The 23,884-nt window shown below is 40.6% G+C and overlaps 1 protein-coding gene across 3 annotated transcripts in view; it reads right to left on the bottom strand.

Annotated features, from left to right (window-relative positions):
- EIF4E3 (eukaryotic translation initiation factor 4E family member 3) overlaps positions 1–23,884 on the bottom strand; it is a 49,942-nt gene that overhangs the window by 5,716 nt on the left and 20,342 nt on the right. The window contains exons 3-7 of one of the 3 annotated variants that reach the window (XM_072785399.1): positions 16,101–16,195; positions 14,393–14,453; positions 11,744–11,810; positions 8,169–8,324; positions 1,793–3,808 (exon numbers count right to left, since the gene is read on the bottom strand). In XM_072785399.1, the coding sequence (XP_072641500.1) occupies positions 3,762–3,808; positions 8,169–8,324; positions 11,744–11,810; positions 14,393–14,453; positions 16,101–16,195 (426 nt within the window). In that variant the 3' untranslated portion in view covers positions 1,793–3,761. Of the gene's footprint in view, positions 1–1,792; positions 6,829–8,168; positions 8,325–11,743; positions 11,811–14,392; positions 14,454–16,100; positions 16,196–23,884 lie in introns of those variants that run through there. The other 2 variants (XM_072785401.1, XM_072785400.1) reach the window with 2 other exon arrangements.

The following is a 23,884-nucleotide window of genomic DNA, read 5'->3' as shown; positions in this document are numbered from 1 at the left end:
GACTTACATTTTTAAAGGGGAGTTCCATATTTAGAAAGCCCTTAAAAAACCCAAAACCAAACCCTAATTTTACTTCTCCCCTTGGGCATAATATTTGATGAAATATTTCTGGTATTTCCTATATGTTAGTTTATTTCGTTCTTTCTCTTCATAACTGCACAGAAGCTCACTGAGAGCCTAAGATTTGAGATTTTTTAAAGCACATCCAGAGACTTCTATCTTTCACACGTTTTTATTAGGTATAGGAGAGCTAAACTTCTATTGGTAGTATCTAACCAAATTTTTTATAAAACCAGAAGAGCAAAATGCACTTGAATCTTAAAATAATTACACAAACATAGCTGGATAAATTATGCTGCTGAGCCAGAACTGTTGGCTGGAAGGCAGCGCCACCATGTGATCGCTCCAAATGTTGTCACTTTTGTTTAAGTACAAAAGACAGGACCTTCTATGAGCTGGGCTTCTCACAGCAAAGACCCCCCCCCTCCTGTTCCAATAAGGTTATTTTCAAACCCCAAACTGTAGCATCGCTTTAGTCATTGAGAGTCACAGGGAGAAAATGAGAGGATATCTGATTATATATTGATACCTGGCATTATCAATGGCCAGACTGGATCAGGTATGTAGTACTTGATCTGGGTGAGCTATTTGGGGGTTAGGTTGACAGACTTTTGAGTGTTCTCAGTTCAAGGAACCTAGACTGGCTATGTAGCCTGCACACTTTAATGCCCAGCTCTGTCACTTGCTACCCCATGTCCTTTCACAAGGGATGGGTTTGGTCAAGGCTCTGCAGTAGTATGCACACTGTGTCTACTACTCAATGATACCCAAAGTTTCATTCATCTATTGAAGTCCTAGAACTGTGTGTATGGTATAGACATGAGCTGAAGTCAAGAAGAAAGTTGAGAATGACTCAAAGTACTTAAAGTTTACTAGAGTTGTGTTTTTCCTTTTGTGTGTGTGTGTGTGTGTGTGTGGTTTTGTTTGTTTTGCTGTCAATTTTACCATGAATTTAAGAGCCACATTATATTAAATGGACAAGTTCACTGTAAACTATCCCCTCATTTCAGAAATGTGGGAAAGTCTAGAAGGGAATCTTTAAGTGGAGTAAGTCAACACTTCAGGAACTGCTTACAGGAGAAAAGTTACTTTAAGTGGGTATTATCCATCCTAATTAAATAGGTGAAGCCTCCCCAATGGAAGCAAGTGCCTATGATGTAGTGTGGGACAATGGGAGGAGAAAATGCATACTGGTTTCCATCAGAGACCCTGGCTGTGCATCCAGACCTAAGAAACAACAGAAGTAAGAAAGTCAGCACTGTGACTTCCATATGGCTCTCTGTAGAGAGGATAGGCTGCATGCCCCTGCAAGGACTGGACTGAAAAATCAGGATCCTATGCAAGTTGCCACCTTCCCCAGCATGGGTACACGGCCCTAAACAAAAGTCACATGCCCCACAAGATATTTCCTTGTATCTTAAAAGAGTATTAGCTTCTTTAATCCAAGAAGGTAATGAGAGGTTTTTAGACTGATTAAATCAGCTTAGTTCATACAAAGTCTATTAGGAACTAAATATTCAATTAAAACAATTTCCAAAGCAAAATCTGACAAAATCCACTCTTAAAGTAATTTAGATAATAGGTTCTTAACATTTGGCAAATTAAGTCCTTCTCACAGTTGGTATTTTCCGCAGGGTCAGAAATTAGTGCAGAAGTTCTCTGGGGTAAAAACCTACTTTGTGCGTAAAGCCGTGTGCCATGATCACAAACAACAGAAACTCAAAAACATTAATGTGAGCCTAGCATTCCTATTTATTTTTTTTCTTCAAAGGCTACATACATGCAGAAGCTGAACATGTCATCACAATGCTTTAAATAAAGTTCAAAAAAATAAAATACTTCAAAATCCATTTACTTATGGAAATATATATGACAATTAAAACAAAGATAGGTCAATTATTCTTTTTTTTTCTAATCTATCAGAAAAATACTTATATTATAAAAAAAGAATTTAAATTCATGTTCAGAATAATTTTTAAAAAATCCTTGATGAATAATTTAAAAATAAGTTGGATGTTAGTACAATGTTTAGAGAAGCAAGTTCCAGGCTTTTGAAAAATGGGTCTCATACCCTTATAGCCTCATTCTGAAATCACTGAAGAAACTCATTTAGAAATGAAGGAGTTTTTTTTAAAACTACAATCCTTGAGATTATGGTTGATGTGGTTAGTAATGCAAGTGAAGGGCACAACTTTCATAAAGAGATTGCTGAAAGTCTTTTTAGGATGTTCAAATGGAAAATTTTATTTACAAATGCAGGTTGGAGGCTTAAAGTGACCCCATTTCTCTCTGCTGGTCAATACTGCAAGAGGGATTAAAAACCCTGGGTACAACGAAGTTCTGAGCACTGGGCCCTTTTGTGAAATATATAAGCGTGCACTAGCTCCCTGGTTTCAGAAAAAAGCCAGCAGGAGGAAGTGTCTTCAAGTGGCCCTGCCTTTTTCAGGTAAAAGCAGTAGGAGGCTTGGCAGAGTCAAGAGAGGGAAATGAACACATTTTGAAAAAGTCTCAGTGTTTTAGAGGGTGGCCATTTCCTTCTACTAAAACCAATATTTCTTTGGTAACATAATGCAACATATATTAACAATTCCAAAAAATTAGCATCAACAGAATGCACTCAAAAGTTCCACTTTGTCAATGTTCACATTGATCCTGGAAATGAGGTTTACCTTGATGCTCCTAAATGAAAAAGGCAGGGGAGAGCTGCCCAGGCAGGAGGACTATTGATTATTGGAAATGACATACTGTGTGAGCAGGAAAAAGGGAAAATCTAACAAAGTGTGTTCGAGAGGATGTGGAAAGCCCTCAGTGGGCACACAACCCCAAAATTCAGAAGCAGCTTTAATTCAAACAATTAAAATATCACTCCCTCTTCCAATCAGAAATACAAGGTTTCCTACCAGGAAAAATCCTTTGCTACCACTCTACGCCTATCCTTTGAAAAGGCCAAGTTGAAATTCTGGTTAGAAATACTTCCATAGAGGTTGTGAAGACCTAGAGTTTGATTTATATCCTGATGTTCAACCGTGATTATAGTTTTCATGTTAGGCAACCCAACTATTATTTTCCTTTTATCGCTAAAAAAAAAAAGTTTAAAAAAGGAAAAATAAAAGATGTGTGTGCTGTCAGTGCAAAATCAGAATAAGTATGGTTTTTCTTTTCCCTGGGACAGAAAAAAACAATGCCCAGTGCACAGTGTGTAGGAATGTGTCACAACAAATAATCAAGACAGGTTTCACCAAGCTAGTATTCCTGCAAGTACACTGTGGTTTTCAAAAGCAGTATTGTCACGATTAGGCATATTCTCATTAACTAGGTACAGCAGAGCTACTTAAAGGGAAACCGATTTCTTGTGCCTCAATGAAAGGGGAGTGTAGAAAACAATAATTAGACTGAATAAGGAAATTTAAAAGGACAAAAAAATAATAATAAAACCCAGAGTGGAAAGAACAGAGAATTTAGAAAGCCAAAAAAAAAAAAAAAAAAAAAAGCAAGTAATGTGACGGTAGAAACCCACACAGCCCCCCACCCCCACCCCACCTGCCACTTTGAGCCCTAATTGCCCCATCTGCAAGGACAGAAACCCACTCTAAATGGACCAGCATCGGGCTTCGGCAAGTCTTCTCTTCACTCTCCCTCCTGTTAAGACCGTTTCCAAAACCAATCAGCAAAGGACAAAGAATTCTTTACAGAGTGTGCAATTAGTGTTTTCCACGTCCACCTTCAAAAGCATGATGCTCTTCATGGGCTAAAGGACAGAAAAAAACAAAAAAGAAAAAAAGGAAAGAAAACTTTAAGCAAAGGATGGGGCAACCCTTCTCTAAGGCATCTCATTCAGTTTTCCCAAAGGCTGGCAAGAACGCAAATACCTTTTTTTGTGCCAGTAACTGTTAGCTAAGGCGTGCATTTCCTGAGAAACGTAATCATGAAAATTAAAACAAGGAATAAACAAGCAATGGGCATGCTGCCTGTTTCTTCTTGCTGTGCCGAGAGGATGAGTAATCCCCACGGGCTGATGAAGAGAATATGTGGGGCCTTCAGTGCTACGGGGTGGGGGATGCACCCCACAGGATGCATGGGGCAGGGGAACCCAATGTTACCCACGCCGGGGCCATGCACAGACCTATCTTTAAAAATAAAATAAAACAAAAATAAAGCAAAGCAAAGAACACAACGGGGTAAGCAATCGTATTACGCCCCCCCCCCCACCTCTGAGAACCCTCTCTGTGGGAAGTGAAATTTCCTAAAACCGATGGGTTTTTTATTTTTTCCAATGGTTTTGATTTTTTTTTTTCCAGTCCTGTTGTCTGGCTTGCAAATCACTAATACAGTTAGGAATGCTAGAATTAAAAAAAATATGCTATCAAAAATATTGTTCAAAGACTTAAAATTTTATAAAGTAGAAGTGAGAAATGAGACATTCATAAAATATATAACATTTTCTCCAAGGCAAAAAAGGCCAAGTGTCAAAGTCCTCTTTTCCTAGAATCTGGCTAAGCATCATCATGAAGGCAGGGCAGATCCTCTTCTTTTGAGGGGAAAGGTTCCTGAGGCTTGGGTCTGATAAAGCCAAAGGCAACTCAGAATTCTCTGTGCTTTGTCTCCCTACACCCTCCCGCTATGGGCAGTGAATGGCATGTCCTGGGAAGGCACCGATGGGCTGGCCCATTTCACCTGTCAAGCCCCTCCTATTTCTCTGCTTTGAATATAGATTGGATTCTTCAGACTAGTGTCTGAAGGGGTGAAAGGGTGGGCAAGGGACCATCTCCCCCTCATCCTGGATGTTTACCCCAACCTGTTCTTCAGTTGGATGAAACCTGGGCAAAGTGTACCCTACAACTCCCAGGGTTACCCTGGGCTGGCCAAATTCCTAAGGATAGCCTACAACCAAAAATGATTTAACAGAATGCTTTTTGCATGTAGAACTTCACAAATATTTAACCTTTTATGTTTTTTTTTTTTCTTTTTAAAGCAGACTTTTAGAGCCAGGACCGAAGCAAACATGGGCTGTTCTGCAGTAAAATATACAGTGTTGCAGAGTCAAAGGAGAAGCCCCAGACCTCTCAGTGATGCTGGGCTCCAAGGGATAAATCAAGAGATATGGACTGTCCAGAGATTTTTTATTACTCTAAATGTGAGGGACAGTCTGGGGCGGTCATGGCTGAGATACTGAAGTCCTGCGACTGACAGGCTGTGGAGACAGAATAGAACGTTCAGAAATAGGGGAGGCCTGCGAGATAGACGTTCTTTCAGCCTTAGGTGAGCCTTGGCTAAAAAAGAATATAGAATTCTTGAAACCAGGAGTCAAGAGAACTTGCTCTGGAAAGGGGCAGAGAATAAATAATTTATACTTTGCAGGCCACAGGTTCTCTGTCCTAATGATGAACTCTGCCACTGTTAGCACTAAAGCAGCCATACGCGAAATGTGCACAAATGGGCACTGCTAGGTGCCAATACGCTTTATCTATATATGGACACTGAAATTTGAATTTCATACAGTTTTCATGTGTTACGAAATGTCGTTCTTCCCTTGATTTTTTCCAACCATTTAAAAATGTGAAAAACCATTCTTAGCTGCAGCCCCTACCAAAGAAGACAAGGAGGGGGCAGGTCTGGCATAAGGTTCATACTTTGCCAACCTCTGCTCTAAGTATTCTCACATCAGAAAAGATGTCATTCAGCTGCTCTGAAGAACAGAACAGAATCGGCATGGGGGAAACATAGGGCTGGGGTGGGGGGAAGCGTCTCTGTACACTGTGAGTATCTCAGTCAAATAATTCATCTGTATCCAAATCATGTATAACCAAACAAGAGCCCACTCCTCATCTCCCCTGCTGGAGGCCTTGACCAAATGCACTTGGGCTCCTTCTACATGGAAAACCTGCCATGTCACCTGGCTTCTGTACCCTTGTGAATACTTACACCAGGATCCTTTTAACAAGACAGAATAAAAGCATGGAGTTGGCCATTGCTAACTTAGCTCACCCTACGACTGTTCTTCATCATGCTGTGAATAAGAATTCTGCCCAAACCTCATTTTTCCAAATCAATTCTGCAGCACGTGGTGTACAATAATCCTACTGAGTAAAGGACTGCCTGCTTTATATAAAATAAAGAGAATTGCTTGTTTTTTCCAATTCAAATTTTTATTTGAATAATCTCTGAGTCTTTAAATGTTAATTTATGCCATTAAAATATGGATTTCTACGGAGACCCTAGCCAGTTCTGCATTACTCACAAACTTCACAATGGCATCTATCTTTAGGGCATCTATTCAGCTTGATTCAACTGGCCAGGTTGCAACTTCTCCCCCTTATTTGGCTTGCCTTTCCCCTCCCTCCAAGCCATCACAACTAAGCAGTGACTCATCCTTGTTCTGTCTTACCTGATTATTACCACTGCCCTAACAACTAGCCTAACAACTCTGTGGCTTAATTTTCTAGTGAAATACTCCTATCATCTTGGACCTGCTGCTAACCGTGTTACTTAGAAATTTAATCAGAGAATATTGAAGTAGAAGGAACCTTGGAGATCATTTAAGACCAACCTCCTCAATATTTTGACCAGTAAGTAAAAGGATGAGAAGGTGTGACTTGCTTGAGGTCACACAGTTGAAGGGGAACAAAAATTCAGAGTGCCTGACTTGATGACTCCAAATTGCTTCTCTCTCCTTTTGAGTCAAATGTGGAGCTGGTTCAAAGGTGGTAACGAATGTTGTAGCCCCATTCATAAATGGCCATGAAATACATTTTCTTCCAGAAAGTTAGTCTTGTGAAGTAGAAAAACAAGAAAAGACCCTTGGTGACCTTTTAATTAATATCTAGGCTGAAAATACAATTAATGTTCCCCAACTGAAAGTTGCATCTACAAATGTGCAATTTCCATACTGTACAGCTAAGAATCGACTTCTGCAGGGCCATCTTCCTGTCTCTTTTATTTAAACTTTCATTGAAAATTCAGAAGCTAAGCACCTGCTGAATATCTGCAGCAACATACCAGTCTTGTTGCTTAAAATCTAAATCATTTAGCCTGTGATTTTATGATTCCTTTGAGGGAGGCCTTTGTTTTAATAACCTCTATCATACCAAGATGATCCCAAAAGAACGTTTGCTTTTTTTTTCTCTTTTTGGCAAGGGGTTGGGAAAAGTTAAACGATAATGGAGTGTATTTCAATAAGACTAAGATGCACTCCCCAGCCCACATTGGAAGAACCCTAGAATCAATAATGCATCATAGTTTAATTGGAAGCCTTTTATTTTTCTTTCTTAGTAATAGTAAAATAATACTTATCATCAAAGGCATCTTAGAATCAATGAAATATCACACAGTTAACAAAAATTGGGTTACTGACTCTTGGAACAGTTTGGGAAATAGGAATTTATCAGATGTATGTGTAGTGCTGTCAATACTTTCCTCGAACCCACTGTTAAAAGTGTAACCTGCAGTTTGATCTACCAAACATTGGTTTAATAGCACTAAGCTGTTTTCATTATGAAAAAAGATGACTTTTTCAAAAGAGCACACAAAAGCAATGAACATGAATCATGATGGAAACAATGGGTCCACACAGCTATTCATACTGTTAACATTTCACCACCGTGCGTGAATTCTCTTTCGTTCTGTGTCACGGTCTCCCGTAATGAGGAAGTATTAGCATTTCAGTAGGACATTCAATCACCCCTGCGCTCAGAACAAGTTCCTCCACAAATACAGATGTTATACATTATAAATTCCTGTTTATGAAGGGATGATTGAATGTCTTACCTGCCAGCTCATACAATAACATTTTTGTTATTGTTGCTTCAAATAGAAGGTAGTTTTTTTTCCTGAGCATGACAAATTTAAGATCAGTTTTAAAAATCTGAAATAACAAATAAAATACGCGTCACCTTTTCTGATCCATGTGTTCAGGTGACAGTAAAATCTCATTTTAATTTCTTGAGACTTGAACTTTCGTCTTTTGAAACACTTATGCGTATTTTAGGAGTTATTTTCTGGATTACAGAATTTGGAGTGATTCTACCTTTACCTCACGTGCAACAACGACTCCGTCTTTAAGAGTACTGATAGAATAAGCTAGAAATTAATAACTGAAAATAAAGACTTACGTTTATAAAATACGGCTTTAAAAGATATGTGGGGCAGAAGTTCATAGATCTTTTCTAGCACAGTGGCTTCACCCACTAAAGAGGCATTTACATTCCAGACTTGGACGACATCCTCCCGGTCCCGAACGCTGACGCTGACTCCTATTACTTCGTCATCTGGGGGGAAGGCAGAGAAGAAAGAAATGGGTGATAATTCCCGGTCTGTCTGTGTTGTTTTTTAAGCACTTCTCATCTTAGCTGTAAATTATGGATAAGATCATAAAAAGAAGGTGGGACAAGAGAACACAAAATAAATACTGTTTTTCTAAGGGAAGCCTCTGGACAAAAGCAAGTTAGTGGACAAAAAAGCTGTAACAGGCACATTACGTTGATCCAGGGACTTAGATAAACATCATGTTCCAGCCAAACGAATTTTTCCAGATAAGTAATTTATCCTTTTTAACGTGTTACCAAAGCTTTTTTGACTTATTTCTTCTTAGCCTGTTTTGATGAGACTTTTTCTAAAATGGGTTGCATAATGCTCTGTCCTCTGAAAGCCAAGTGAACTCAAATGAACTTTTTCCTCGATGCTTGACTGTCTTTGTTAAGAACAGCAAGTATTTCTCCTGACTGCCTGCCAAGTGTTCAGAGATCGTGGGGTGGTTAGTGCTATTTGCCCCAATACTAACTGGACCCAGACTGTAGGTTCTGTTCTCCAAGTTGCTCATGCTGGTTTTCTTTTTCTTTTTTTTTTTTTTTTTTTGTGGTTTGCTTGTCTGTCCTTTCAATTCTTATTGCTCTCCAGTGCTCCCTCTCTGGCCATTCCCTGCCAGGTTTTGGCATTTTGAACTTTGAGTTAAGGAACCAATACCCATCTGTCAGCACTGTATATAAAATACGAGTAAATATCTTCTGAGTGTAGCTCTGCTCTTCTAGTGCTTCTGTGAATGGACATGAAAGCATTCATTGATATTGATTAATGTAGGTTTTTAATTTATTTTTAAATTCTGGGTTGGGGCCTCTTTTGTAGATATTGGGAGAATGGTGGCTGGATAGAAAAGGTTTTGTACCCGTTCATATGCTTCCTTCCTCCTACTTTGTGTACATTATTTTGCAGCAAAATGACAGGAGTAAAGAGTTTTTACTCCTGGTTTATGTGCTCATGCCCTATTAATGATACAGGGTCGACCCTCTGTACTTGCATGCTCAGCATCTATAAGTAAAATGCAGAAGATGAGCATTATCAAAATTCGGAACTTTTGCTGTAGTTAATATGCTTTGTGCAATTTGCCTAATTTGCTCTCAATCTGTGCATCTAAATATTTATACCATCAATTTTTCCAGTTTTCTGCCTGGGGGTTAAAACATCCTAGTATTCTGATACAATTTAAAGGAGGGCCCATCCAGTTTACCAAAGGCATTCATCTTCAGTAAAGTAATTCCTTTGTGTATTCCTTCCTTCCCTCCCTCCCTTTCTTCCTTCTTTTCTTTTAAAATGAATTTGATCCTGGCTAAATGTGTATGACTTGACGCTAAGTGATGCCACTTATATAAATGTTTGAAAACAGGCAAAATCAGCCTATGGTATCAGAAGCAGACCATTGGTGGCCACCTTTGCGGGGAGGGAGGGCAAGGAAGGATTTGGGGCAGTGGGTAATGTTCTGCTTGTTCCCTGATCTGGATGCAGTTACAGATCTGGATGTTTACTTTGTGAATATTTATCAAGTTATACACATTACAATTTGTGTACTTTTCTGTAGATATGTCACACTTAAAATCAAAATTTCTAAAAAAACAGCCATCCCTTAGCTGCAAGAAACACTGTTGGGTTGAAAATTCCGTTTTGGTTCAGGTTTCTTATTTTTGAATTTATGCCTTCAATGTATACTTGCTTGAGCTCACAATCAGAACTTCTATGTGAACAGAAAATCAGCAAGTGAAGCGGGAAGCCCTGCTCACGCCATTTTCATTAGCATTCTCAAGAATGGCCATGAAGACACTAGATCAGCCTTTTAGGGAAACAGCATTCTCCTGTCTTTGGGGATAGCCCATTTCTACGCTATTGGCCAGAGGGTGCTGTAATGGATGGCTGCTGAATCTGCTGAGCCGTCAGGATTTCAGTTTGGCTTGGCTTTTGGTAACTAGGCGGCTCCTACTAGCAGAGCACTTTCAGAAACGGCGTGGTAAAAGGCTGCAACTCTTATGCAAAGGCAGATCCGTCAGCAAACATGTAATATTCTAAAGTAGAACTGACCAGCAAAACCCTAATTATTTTAGGGTACTGGCAGTATAAGAGCTAGGAGGAGCCACTGTTTAAAGATGGGGAAAGCAAGGCCCAGAGAGACTGGCTGACTTGCTCCAGGTGGCAGAGCTGGGGTAATGGAAGAGCTAATGCTTAACAGACAGTTAATGGTGCACTCATTTCCTAAGTCAACCATGGAACAACAGGCCTTCTTTACTCAATCCTGCCTGTTTATTATTACTTAGACTATTTTCCCTGGTTCTGGAAACAGGAATAATTCGCACAGGAAACTTCCTCTCCCAGGGATTTATGTGTTTATAATTATACCTAGGACGTATTTTTGGCTCCATATTGTGAAGTTGCTAACCATTCCCTGTTAAAACAGAAGGAATGTGTACTTTGAAGACAATTTCATCTTAACCCAGGTTTTGTCTTAAGGGAATGAATGCTGGTATAATAAGGAAGCAAAACAAAAGGAGAATTATTGAAACTGCTAGTAGGTGAATGTGAAGCTTGCCATGGCCCCGTCTGAGACATCTGAGGACTAATTAATCAGTACTAATTAGCTAAGAAAAAAATGTTTTAGCTGAAAACTAAATAGGTAAAGTGTTATTCTAAATGTTACCTCAGGAGCATTCTGAAGGCATTAGCCACAAAGAAAACAAAACGTTACACAAGCAATTCAGTTCGTCTCCTTTTTGGATGGTTTCATGATAAACACAAAGCAAAATTAAAATGGACTTACGGAGGCTCTGAGAAGTTCACTCAGTATTTGAAAATGCCTGAGGACCTTATATTTTAGCTTCAATTGTGGGGTCATAAGTCCTAATGTTGAGCACATCCCCACCTAGCCTTTGTGAGTCTCTCTGAGCAGGAGCCCAAGAGTAGGACAGGAGGGAGGAAAAACTAGTGGGGGTTGGGAAGAAGTACAGAAAAAACTGTGCTTGCCTCACTCCCCACGCTGCCAGACACCACAGAAAACTTACCCCTCTGGAGGAACTAGAATGAGAAACCCACCCCCAAACTGTGTTAAGATCCAAATTTTCTTTTCTTTCTGCCTATTTCTTTTGGACAAATGTTTGAGGATACTATTAAGATGAGCTATGTGGGGAAAGATATATGCACATATACATATGTACATACATGTAATACACACACAGAAACATGCACATGTACACACACACATAACATGAAACGCTATGGTCACATGAAAAAACCCCTGTAACTTCACAGTTAACCAAGTAAATGACTTCAAAAGATGTCAAAAGTCAAACACACAGAAACAAACTTCTCCAAGTGACAAGCACAAGCCAAGCACACACGAGTGGGTGACTGACGGCATGAGCTTCTTTACCTGCAGCGGCACAGTCTGTGAACTGTTCCCCGATTGTCGCTAACAACAACTCTTTCCAAACTGTGGACTGGCATGGGAAAAGAATAAAAAAACAACAAACAAAACCAAAAAATAAAATAAAGTAAAATAAAATAAAATAAAATAAAAAACAAAAACAAAAAACCAATAACAACACATATATTTTTAGACAAGTATCTTCAGGAGCTGAACAAGTCACATTTTCCTCAGCTTCACATGCACTGTTCATGCCCATATTTGGCACCCGCAGACATCCCCAGGTCACAGGTGTCAACACTCACAATCGTGGCATATACTGTATTGTTTTACAAGTAACTTTCCACAGATAGATAGGAGGGATCCAAAGTCACAAACCGTGTCCATAAAACTTTGTGTCCAAAGCCACAAAGCGAATCTCTAGGGAAACCTGTGATGAAGTTCAAAAGAATGGGGAATGCTTTCAAGTGACTTATCATGTTCCAATTTCTTTAGCTTTCACTGATTGAAAATGTATCAATTGATTATAGTTGAATGCTATTAGTAAAATCATTCTCTCCAAAACCCTCCCTTCCTTTTGTTTTCCTGCAGTTTACGAGGTACTTATAAAAGGTTACCAAAGTGATGAGCACTTAGGGAAATTTCTGGTTTAGTGAATACTTAGAAATTTCCATCCACCAGAGACAGACTATTTACGTTAAGAGGTAGAATTTGATGTGGGTATGCATGCCTCTCCCTAGAAGAATTGGTACACATGCCCAAGTGAGAAACCTGGAGTCCCTTCTACCCAAGATCTACTAAGGCCATCAAGTTACCAGCCAGCAGGCACCTAGGAGTAACTGGAGGCCTGAAAGTTTTTCCAGTTATTCCCCCTCGAAAAGTTCTTGGTTCCATTCATATTCCTTGCCAGAGTTTTCAGGCCCTGAATTCTCCCAGAACTGAATTTGAATCCTGACAGGCTGTTTAGTCTGTGATGGGACAGGTTATCAACCCCTGGGAGCATCAGTTTCTGTAGGTGAGCAGGGAATAACAACGAGCTGACCTCCCAGAGTTGTTGTGACCATGAAATTAGTCAACAAATGCATTCAACGGGCTTAGCATTGTGACTGCAGCAAAAAAAGCTAACATTTAAGATCCGTTCCATAAATAGCTGCATGTCTGCTCTATGCCAGGTGCTTGCTACATATTAACTATTAATAATAGTGTTTATTACTATGTTCTAATAAGCTGAAAGCAGCCTAGCTGAATTTTTAACCAAGATGACAGCAGTTAAACACCATGACCTTTCAGTCCTCAAGGAGGATTTTATTTTCCCTTTCCTAGATGCTCCCTTTGGCTCTGCTTGTCTCCCTTCTGGAAATCATCCTCTCCATTTTCTACGTCCCACCTGCGGTGTCTTACACTGTTCATGATGAAGTTGAGGGCGTTGCAAGGAAGTTAGGGGGGAGGGGAAGTGCCCTTCCCCGTTGTGACATCAGACAGCTTTGGCCCACCAGACTCCCACTCCTCCACAAGTGACAGTGAATGAAGAGGACACTTGTACAGACATGGACATGTTATTATTTGTGACTGCATATGGCCAAGGAGAGAAAGGGCAAATGTGCCCGTCAGCTACTGCTCACCACATGCTGACATCACAATTGTCTCTACCAGAACTCAAAGTCTGGGGTGAGTCAATAAAGCACATGAAAAGGAAACCGTGCCCTCATTGAAATTAAAAACAACTTATGTTCTCTCCTTTCAAAGAGTGACAGGAGGATTTTCACAGGCCTTGCCTGGTTGTTGACTCCCCTGACATTTTTTATGAAAGCCAAATAACAGGCAAATCCTGGAGCTATGCATCTTGATGATAGTCTGCATCATTAACAAATAAATCTGGTCACCTCTTTAAGAGGTTAGGGAAATGACTTACAGGGAAATGACTCAAACCTATGGGTCTCAGGAGACACTGCAATTCTTTGAGCTTATCCACATGAAAGAAACCATGAAAAGGTGACTCTCGTAGCTTCTGCCCTTTCATCCATTTTCAAAGAACTGTTTTGGTTTCCCAAAGCTTAAGAATGGGTTTGAACGTTCACTTTTGTCGGTATGATAAATTTGAGCCTATTCTAGAAAATCTCAGTTTCTGAAGCTTGGCCACTAGAAACTAGTTGTCTCAACAGGCCGTCCTACCAACAAGGCTCTCATGAAACCCTCAGAGAGGCTGGGTACAGCCCCACATGAACCACAAAGAATGCTAAGATAGCCTCCTAAGCATCCCCTGTCTCTGCACCAACTTCAGTGGAGGAAGGACAAGCTTTTGGTGGTCAGGAATCTGCTTCTCACCATGTATACCAACGTCCACATCTTAGTCATGGCTGGTGAGGAAATGACTGTCACAATCAGCCTTTCTGTCAAGTTTAGAAGCATGTAGCTCTTCAGAATTTTTAATAGTCCTACTACTACATATATAGTAGTATAAAGAAATATGATACTACATTTTCAAGGTGACACTGTGGGGCAGAAAATCATGAAGGTCAGAACAGACTTTCTCATCCCCAGTCCTATTCTGAGACTACCAAGTGGATTGCCTAAAAAGTACAAGATGCTCACCATAGGCAGTCAACAACAATCCCAACCACAGCCAGTTCTAGAAGAGGATCAGAACAAACCTACCGTGCTGTCCTTGGGGACTTTCATCTTCCATACGCCGCCCTTGGCATTACTCTCCTCTTCCCTGGATTGGAGACCAAGGTTTAAAATTACACTCAAGGATTAAGTAATTCTACATGCATCTAGTTTAACAGCAGATGACATTAAAATGAACAAACAATGGAGCATTCTTAGAATAAACTCTCCCCCCAGTCCTTTCACTGGAAAAGGAGGCAAATGAAAGAAAGAGAAAGGGGGTGAAGATGGGGAGGGAAGAAAGTGGGATTCAGTGGCCACACGGTGGTGGCGGGTGGGCAATGGGATACTAGCCTCTCATCTTGAAGAGGTGGTGATGAGAGGTACCCTATGCTATCTGGGGATGAACAAATTAATGCAAGTGCTTTACATGCGTGAAGGACTTTCTGTTTTAGTACCACATTCATGACATTGCCTTGTCTGATTCTCATATCAACTTCGCACTGTATGCCTTATAGGAGACTTGGTCCCTGTGGTGCGCATCTGCTGTGTTTTCCTGTGTAGTATCTGCTTGTTTGTCTGGTAAAAGTACCCCAGTTTCCCTTTAAGGAGCTACTTGTCCCCTACTTTTCCATCATACCCACTCCAATAGGGTTGATTCCGCATCCCAGCCTCAAAGATGGGCTGACGATCCAGGTTTGCCTATGAAAATACCACCTCTTTCTGTCCTTGTGATTGGCCAGGGATGTAAAGGATCCATGGTTGGCCAATGACAGCCAGCCCTGGCATCTTACTGGGTCTGGTGAAGGTTAACAGTGACAAACTTGGAGGGCGTAAGACTGGAACTCATGAAAGCCACTCTGCCACCACAAATGGGAGAGCCTGTCTGAAAAACTACAGCGACCCAGAGGAAAGCAAAGCAAACCTGATGGAGAGCATGGGATTCCTAATGAAATGTGAGTGCTCAGGTATGGCACAATTCAGCCCTACCGAACGGACATCTCAGTTACTTAGAATGGCTGAGGGACACAATATAAGAATTTACTCTTTATTTATATATTTATATATATAAATTTACGTATAAGAGATATATTCTTATATACATACAAGATAAATGTATCTTAAATACACACACACACACACACACACACACAGGACATAAGAATAAATTCTTATATGTTATATCTTTATTTGGGACTCCAGTTAAACAAACTGGCTTATCATCTTCTACCCTCATCACTACACCAAGGTATTAAAGAAGGATCTAGACCCTGGGCCCTGACCTGTCTCCCACACTTTCTATGTGGTCCATGTGAGAGATGTCTCTGAAGTTCAAGCATACAGTATAGACATGGATACTCCATCTGTTCCTCATCTTCCATGAGCCTAGAAGCTTTTTCAGTTCACTATCCAGGCCATTATCGTGCAAATGAGAAAACAAACCAAAATGAAGCAACACCCCATACGAAGAGCTGCATCATAACTTTGGCGTGCTAACAATGGCCTATTTTTGGTGAGACCACAATGGGGTGTTCAGTGGGGAACACTGAGAAACCTACTCATCATTGTGGATCCCAGGGTGAAGGGGAAAGTGGGCAGCGGCTTCGTTCATAATTAAGTAAGAGCTAAAATTACTTTCCATCATTACTGGGAGAAAATGACTTTGGCATTCCAATTTGGCATGAAGTAAATATTTTATGAGGTTCACAACCATTTCCCTCCCACCTTAACCTCAAATTACAAGTTATACACTTACCAAAGTGGTCGCCTCTCTCCTCTCATTAAATGATAACTACATCTCAAAGGCAGGCTAGTCACAGGAGGGATGTTATTGTACACACTCCAGAATATCTTCAAAAGAAAAACACCTTGTTTAATATACCCAGTATTGATTCGCTATGCCACTAGATTATAAAATTAATGCATTCAAGAAAACAAGAAGAAAATCAGATTCTCATTAAGTCCTATCCATTCAAAATAGATTTCCTTTTCAGTAATCCTTCTAGTTTTCTGTTACAAATTGTAACATAGCATTAAAGAACGTTCCTTGCTGATGTTGGGCCAAGTTCTATGCTTCACAGGAAGCAATAGTTATTAAGCAAACCTCCCTATGCCATGTATCTCCATGTAAAACTGGGCATGGACCTTGCTATTGACTTTTCTGGCAAGTGGATGGTATCTAACACAGACTCAAGTGCTGAATATATGTAGTGAACCATATTTCCTTTTAACACAGACTGTCTTCTTTCTAAGCCCAGAAGGAAACTGTTCTGCTTTGGATTAGGGGATGGCTCACAGAGGAGGAGGCAGAGAGGGAACACTTTATGTACTCTCTCCATTCCCCTCCTAGAAGGAACAGGGAGTAGTTACTAAAACAAGTTGTCCAAAATATAGGACTGCATGTTTGTGTCCTCCCCAAATTTATATACTGACACCCTAGCCTCCCATAGGATGGTATTAGGAGGTGTGGTCTTTAGGAGGTAATCAGGTCAGAAAGACAGCCCCTACGATGAGATTAGTGTCCTGACACGAAAAAGAAGAGAACAAGCCCTCTTTTTCTCTATGATGTGAGGATACAAGAGAGCTATAAACTATAAACCGTCTTCCTGTCTATAAACCAGGAAGATGGCCTTTACCAGAACCCAACCATACAAGCACTCTGATCTTGAACTTATAGCCTCCAGAACTGTGAGAAATCAGTATCTACTGGTCAAGCTCCCCAGCCTATAATATTCTGTTATGGCAGCTGGAACTAACTCAGACACAGAGTAGCTGGTGGACAAAAACAGATTAAGAATTATAGTAACCGGGATCCCTGGGTGGCACAGCGGTTTGGCGCCTGCCTTTGGCCCAGGGCGCGATCCTGGAGACCCGGGATCGAATCCCACGTTGGGCTCCCGGTGCATGGAGCCTGCTTCTCCCTCTGCCTATGTCTCTGCCTCTCTCTCTCTCTCTCTGTGTGACTATCATAAATAAAAATTAAAAAAAAAAGAATTATAGTAACCATAGTAAAGGTATAGGTACTAATAGTGCCAGGATTTGGTCTATGAACTTCTACATATGCATGTAATCTGCCCTACTGACAACCTCATGAGGGGGCGCAATTATTATTCTTGTTTTATACATAATGCAGGCACAGAGACTAATCTGTCTAAAAGTAAGCATTTGGTATGACCACAAGGATTAGGACAAGGATTGAGTTTACAAATAAAAAAGCCCCTCCCAGATTGTTTGGAATAGGCCATCATACCACTACATTATGAACTCTATGCATAGAGTTACTACACAAATAAGAAGTATCACTCTGTATAATAGGGTAAGTGAAGTCTGGGTGTCCTAGAAGATCTGAGGAAAACAGCACAAACAAAAGAACAACCAGAAAAATAAGTCCCAGGGCCTCTGTAGTGGAGCAGTGGAATTAAATTTCATGTATGCTGAATGATAATCCTTGAGTTGTTCAAGCCTATCTGGTATAAAAATTAAAGCTGAATTAATTGCAAGGAAAGCAACAATGACATGTAAGATAAAACTGAAATCAGAAAACCACCTGACAGTAGACTGATCAAGAATACCTTGATCCCTGGGGCACCTACGTGGTTCAGCTGGTTAAGTATCTGACTTTGGGCCGGGTCATGATCCCAGGATCCTGGGATTGAGCCCTGCCTCAGGCTCCCTGTTCAACAGGGAGCCTGCTTCTGCCTCTCCTCCTTGCTCATTCTCTCACTACTTGTCTCTCTCTCTCAAATAAATTAAAATAAAAAAATACTTTGATCCCTTATACTAACATGGCACTATACAGGGAATAGCTGAAATCAGTAGTAACAGCACATCCTCAAACAAGTATCTGTCCTTATAGAAGTATTTACCTAATAAATGGTTTACCATTAGTGCAAATGATAACATGACTCCAATATTTGCCTGTGGTGTGAGTGTGAATAGAGAGAGGTGGAATTTGAAGCCACACAGTTTGATTCCAAAATGTGATCTTAACCACTGTGCCATTTCCTTTGACTGCTATGCTTTAGGCACATCTTTCTCCTCTTGGAAGCCATGGACCAGGTCAAGGAGTCACAGAATGAAGGATGCCTACTGAAGATGTCTTCCTGTCAGGAGATTCGCTTAACGACATTGAGTATGCTGGTTAGCTCTAGTCTGGGACTTCTCCAATGGTGTGGCAGTGATCTGTGTAGAATTTATGGATAAAATTATGCTAGAATTAAAATCCCTGCTTTAACTAAAAGGACTTTGGTGTTGTTACACTTCAAGCCTTGCAATGGAGCACCTCAACCAGAGTACCCACCCTCACCACTCCCTGCCAAAGTTCTTGGGCCCTGGCATTTCACCGAGTATCTGAAGCACTTCAAAAAGAGTGACACAGTGCTTCTCCCCATCCAAAAAGAAAACACTCTAAGGATCATGCTAAAGTTCATGGCTTTAACAGTTTCTCTTGAAAATAAACAAATGATTTTTTTAGTTTTGGCAAATCTGATAGGAGGAGATTACAGCCCAAGAAGGTACAGCAATAGAATGACTTAAGGCAGTTATTAAGGCACATATTTATACATTTGTGCATGAACATAAAACAGGAGCAAAATATCCAGTGACATCACTGAAAAGAGCCCCACTGAAAAAGTATGCAGCACTAAATTGGTCTGTTTCCTTGTTGCAAGCCTCAACCAATATGTGGAATATTTGTTAAATTAGTTATCCATGGTAAAATGTGGCCCAGGAGCAAACGATCCTCCTTCTGACATAACATCAGAAGGTCTATATAGTAGCTTACTACTACATCACGTGCCTATGTCATTCACCTTGCCATGTAGGCTTTTCATGATCTCACATCATCATAGGAAATGTGGCTACAGTACCATAAGATATTCTGAGAGAGAGAGAGAGAGAGAGACTACATTCACATCACTTATTACAGTATATAGTTACAATTGTATTTTATTTTTATTGTTAATTTCTTACTGTGCCCAATTTATAAATTAAACTTTATCATAGGTATGTATGTATGGGGGAAAAATCCTACTATGTATGAACTTCAGTACTATGCAGTGTTTTAGGCATCCACTGGGAGTCTTAGAATGCACCCCTGTTGGATGAGGGGGGGACGATTATACACATGATGGTCAAACAACTTGAGGAAAGAATCCAGCATCACAGAGCTCCTGAGACTATCCCCTACTACTTTGTGAAAGTAAAAGGGCTATTTCACTGGAAGCTTGAGAATTCACTATCATATTCTCTGAAATGCATTTTTATCTCTGTTGAAATACCTAAATTTTACTATAGATAGAAACTTGCAATAGATTTCAAAAGCCTAATCGCTTTGTAATTAATTCTTAGAATTCTTAGAATTAATTCAAAGTGGCCTGCAAATAGTAGGTTGAAGTAAAAGTTAGCACAGCATTTATAAATAATGGCTAAGTGCTTTTCTTAAAAGCCTAAATGATCCCCCCCAGACGACAAAAGGTATAAAAGTCGGGCATTGCTCATTTGGTCAACATTTGCAGGCACCCGTTACAGGCAGGCACTGTGATGCACCCCTGGGGAACTGAACTGGATGTATGAGGGCCATGGGGTCTACACCTTGCCTATGGGGTCTGCGCTTGATGGGTAAGCTCTCAAGCATCCTTCTGGCACCATCCTTGAAGAGTGGAGGCAGGGATGATGGCTGCCCAGTGGAATTGTAAATCCAAAAAAATCAACTTGGATTCAGGACGGAGGTTCTCAGGATCCCTTCACAACTAATGGAGCCTCTGAAACCTAATTTCCTCCTCTATGTAGCAGGTAGATACAGCTATTTCATTGGATTAATTTAATGATTAAAGGTGAAGTGAGAATTTGTGATATGTCTCAAGTAAGGAAGCAAGATGTAGTTAGAATCACTGGACAGTGTGACCCCTTGATAAAGCCCTCATCTACTGGTTGTGGTTGGAGCAATTATGCTCTACCTGCTAGTCTTCTGCCAAATAGGTCGTAATTCACTACCAGAAAAACTGAAAAATATCCTCCTCAAGTTTTTATTGGAATGTAAAAAGAAAAAGAGAACATACTTGAAAATACTAGAAAAAAAAATGTCATGTTGTGACAGACAAGCAGGTGTGAAATAAAACAAAAACACCCAGCAAACCATCCCCCCCACCAAAAAAAAAAACCCCAAAGTCCAGAATTTCTTCTGAGGGTCACAGCATGTAAAGCAGGAGAATATTTTTTTAAATAATAAATAAATATTTCCATTCAATAGGAATGAATTTCTAGTTGTCTGGAGCTTGCTTCCCATCAACTGAATCAATGATATTTGTGGGGAGGACAGAAAGAACCAAGAACAAACAAAGCAAGAACTTAAAGGATGTTTTTAACTGACAGCAGACACAGTAGGCTGAAAGCAAAGTGCTTCTGATCTGCAAGAGCTGGGTACTTGAGAGAGAAATGGGCTTTGTTTGTAATTCCAAAAGGGCCTGACTTAAAGAGAGAACCAGAGTCTGGAGAACTGATCATCACATAGATAAAACAAAGGATAGGGTGTTAGAGTAATCGCTCACCGCATAGGAAGTCACTGAGTAAATCACGAAGTCTGAACTGGAGAGCTAAGTGGAATTCAAACTTTGAGAGGAGAGAGCCCAGAGAAAAGCCTGGGGAAACACATCAGAGCAGTGTGCACCCTGCTTTCTGAACAAGGCACAATGGTATATGTTTCTTTATTAGTGTTAATACTTTGAAGTGCACAGGGGCTTCAGAGAATGGACATGAAAGCCCAAAGAAAGTGGTTTGACTCAGAAGCTTACGTACCATTATAACAAAGGGTAATAAACTCTAAAAAGTGAATGGATAAAGGAAAAGGGGTTTGGGACTCCTTACAGGTGGTCAGTTGGGGTAGGTGACTAGGACACAGACGGTAGAAACAGTTGTGCAGTAAGGTCTGCTGTGCAGACTCGAGTGGCAAGAGAGGGGGCTACCTGTCCAAATGGATGTTTGTACAGGTAAGTTTGCTACCCTTAAAAGGGAAATTTATGCCTTGATATTAAGCAGACAGGAGAACAGAGGGATCCTTCGCTGCTGTTTCTCCATCACCTTCAGCTCAACATAATTCTCACACTAAAGTGGCATTTTGGGGGGTGGCATATTCTGATCCTCTTTGGGGACTGAGTTTTACATGGGAAGTGACTAAATTTCTTTCACTGTGCAAGGCTTAATTTCCCCCTTTGGCCCCACCCACACAATACCTACCCCCACCCTCTCCCCATCCCCTGTGCTGGCAAGCCAGCAGAGAGGGAGGATGTGGGTAACCTGACTGCGATTCTATTTTTGCACAAATGGGTTGGGACAACAAATGCTGATCTCATTATACACATAATGAATAAATTAAATGATAAGGAACCCTGTCTTACTCAAAATTAAGTCTCTGTTCAGCAGATCTATGAAGTAGACCTGGCTGCAAGTCCTTTTATCTGTTTCTTCAATACAGTGCGTCTCCCTTCCTTCCTTGGTCCCCTCTTTTCACCCAAGTGGTTCATTCCAGGTCATTCTATTGCAGGATGCCACCCACTGTGGGCTGCCCGACTGTGTTCAAAATTTGAATCAGTCTTTACATCATTCTTCATTACCAGCACTGACCTATAACATAAGCCTCTTTCTCTGAAAGGGATAGCCCTCACTCCCTAAAGGTTTGGAAGGCAATCTGTCATCCTAACTTAATGATCTATAATAGCACAACTTCCCACCTTCTGATGAGGGATGACGTCTTGTTATCACTGGCAGTACACAGGTACAGAAGGAGAATCCTCTTCATTTTAACAGATTGTATGTATTTTTGACGAAGATTTCTGTTTATGATAAACGATGCCGGATATCCATTTACAGAAAAAACATGAAGTTTCTGTATTATGTAAATTTAAGTAAAAAGTCAGCCAATTTATGGGAAATACTGGGTAGAACACAGCACAAGTGGGACACAGTGTGGCAAAATCTTGAAGGGGATAACACAAATGACCGAGGTAAGATAGAATGTTGTAGAAGAATGAGGTTTCAGGGGTGGGATTGCTGGTTTTGTGGCAGCAAGGCTGAAAGAGAGTGGGGCTGAGGGAGCCCTCCCTTGCAAATCATATTTGGCAGGTAACTCTTCATTCTTCCACAGGTAAAAATCAGGCTTGCTCTATTCTGTACTGCATCCATTTAGGACATAAAAACACAGGAGAAATGTGGAAAATTTGGAAATGTTTACAAAAGAGTAAAAGGAATCAATAAGCATCTGGAAAACACAACTAGATGAAAAATGGAATTTTCCAAGAAAGGCAGGAAAGTAGGAAATAAATTTAACTCAAAGCAAAGAGAATTATTGTTGGCTACAGTGAGAGTGTCCTCAGTAGGGGTCAGTGGGCCGTCTGGAGGCACGCGCCTCCCCTCACCGCCCCCCCATCTCTCACTCATGGCAGAGTGAAAGGAAGAAAACTGACCTAGAAGGGGTGGGAGTTTTAGTCCCTGAGACATGCAAGATTAGCGTTTCCACTGGATATTCTGGAGCACATACATCTCAGCCTCAGTCTCGGTAGCTAATAAATGAGAATAACACTTCTTCCTCCACCCCTATCCACAACTCTGATTTGCTGAAGGGCCTCAAAGTACAAAAAGACATATGATATCCTTATATATAAAGCAGTCCTTAATAACCCATGATTCTATTTCACCCAAACGGAGATGGGGAAAAATCATGGACACAATTATGGATGTAGTTTTGGTGCTGAAAGAGCAAGGGTCCAAGAATCACTATATAATCAAAGAATAAAAACACAGGGGAACCAAAGGATGTCCTCAAATGACTTTAAAACTGGCACCAAAACCTATTGTTAAATACTAAGGACTATTCCCAAATGTTCAGGACACTCACAGGCTGGAATCCCAAAAGTTACCAATTGGTTAAATGTGTTTTCATGAGTAGGGGTATCAGCAGTGGCATAGTCTGGGGAATAACTGTTTGAAATCAATCATTGAAAAGTAGAATTGCACAGCTGTCAGCTGTCTGACAGTAAACATGACTGAGGAAAACACAAAAGGATGCTTCAGTAGAAATTGGTGAGTAATGGCAGATGAGCCTGTTATTGCTATTGGACCCTTACTATGGGCTTTTCACCTCCTTGTGTCATTTCATTCTCAGGGCCTCATGATATAATCAGTATCAAGATTGTTCCCATCTTGCAGATGAGTAAGAGATACAGAGAAGTTAAGCAACTTGCTCGGGCTGGTAAGTCGCAGATCTGGGAGAGAAACCCAGGCAGTGAGGCTACTCTACATCCTTCCCCACGTCCTCGCCAGTCAACTGATGACGCCCAGGGGTAGCATCCAATACCACGTGCAATCTCATTTAACCCTTGCTCAATCTTAGGGAGTAAGGCAGCGTTATTATCTCTGTCTGGCAGATAAGGAAACCCAGGCAGGCAGAGGCATCAGAGATATGAAAGAACTTCCTGACCAGTCAGGGCAGTGTTTCATTATCACAGCCCTCCAGCCCATCCCAAAGAGCCCTTTTTCCTAATCACT

This window comes from Canis lupus, chromosome 19 (assembly GCF_048164855.1).
Source record: "Canis lupus baileyi chromosome 19, mCanLup2.hap1, whole genome shotgun sequence".
Classification (NCBI taxonomy): domain Eukaryota; kingdom Metazoa; phylum Chordata; class Mammalia; order Carnivora; family Canidae; genus Canis; species Canis lupus.
Note: the sequence above shows the minus strand (reverse complement) of the source record. Positions and strands in the feature narration are given on the sequence as shown.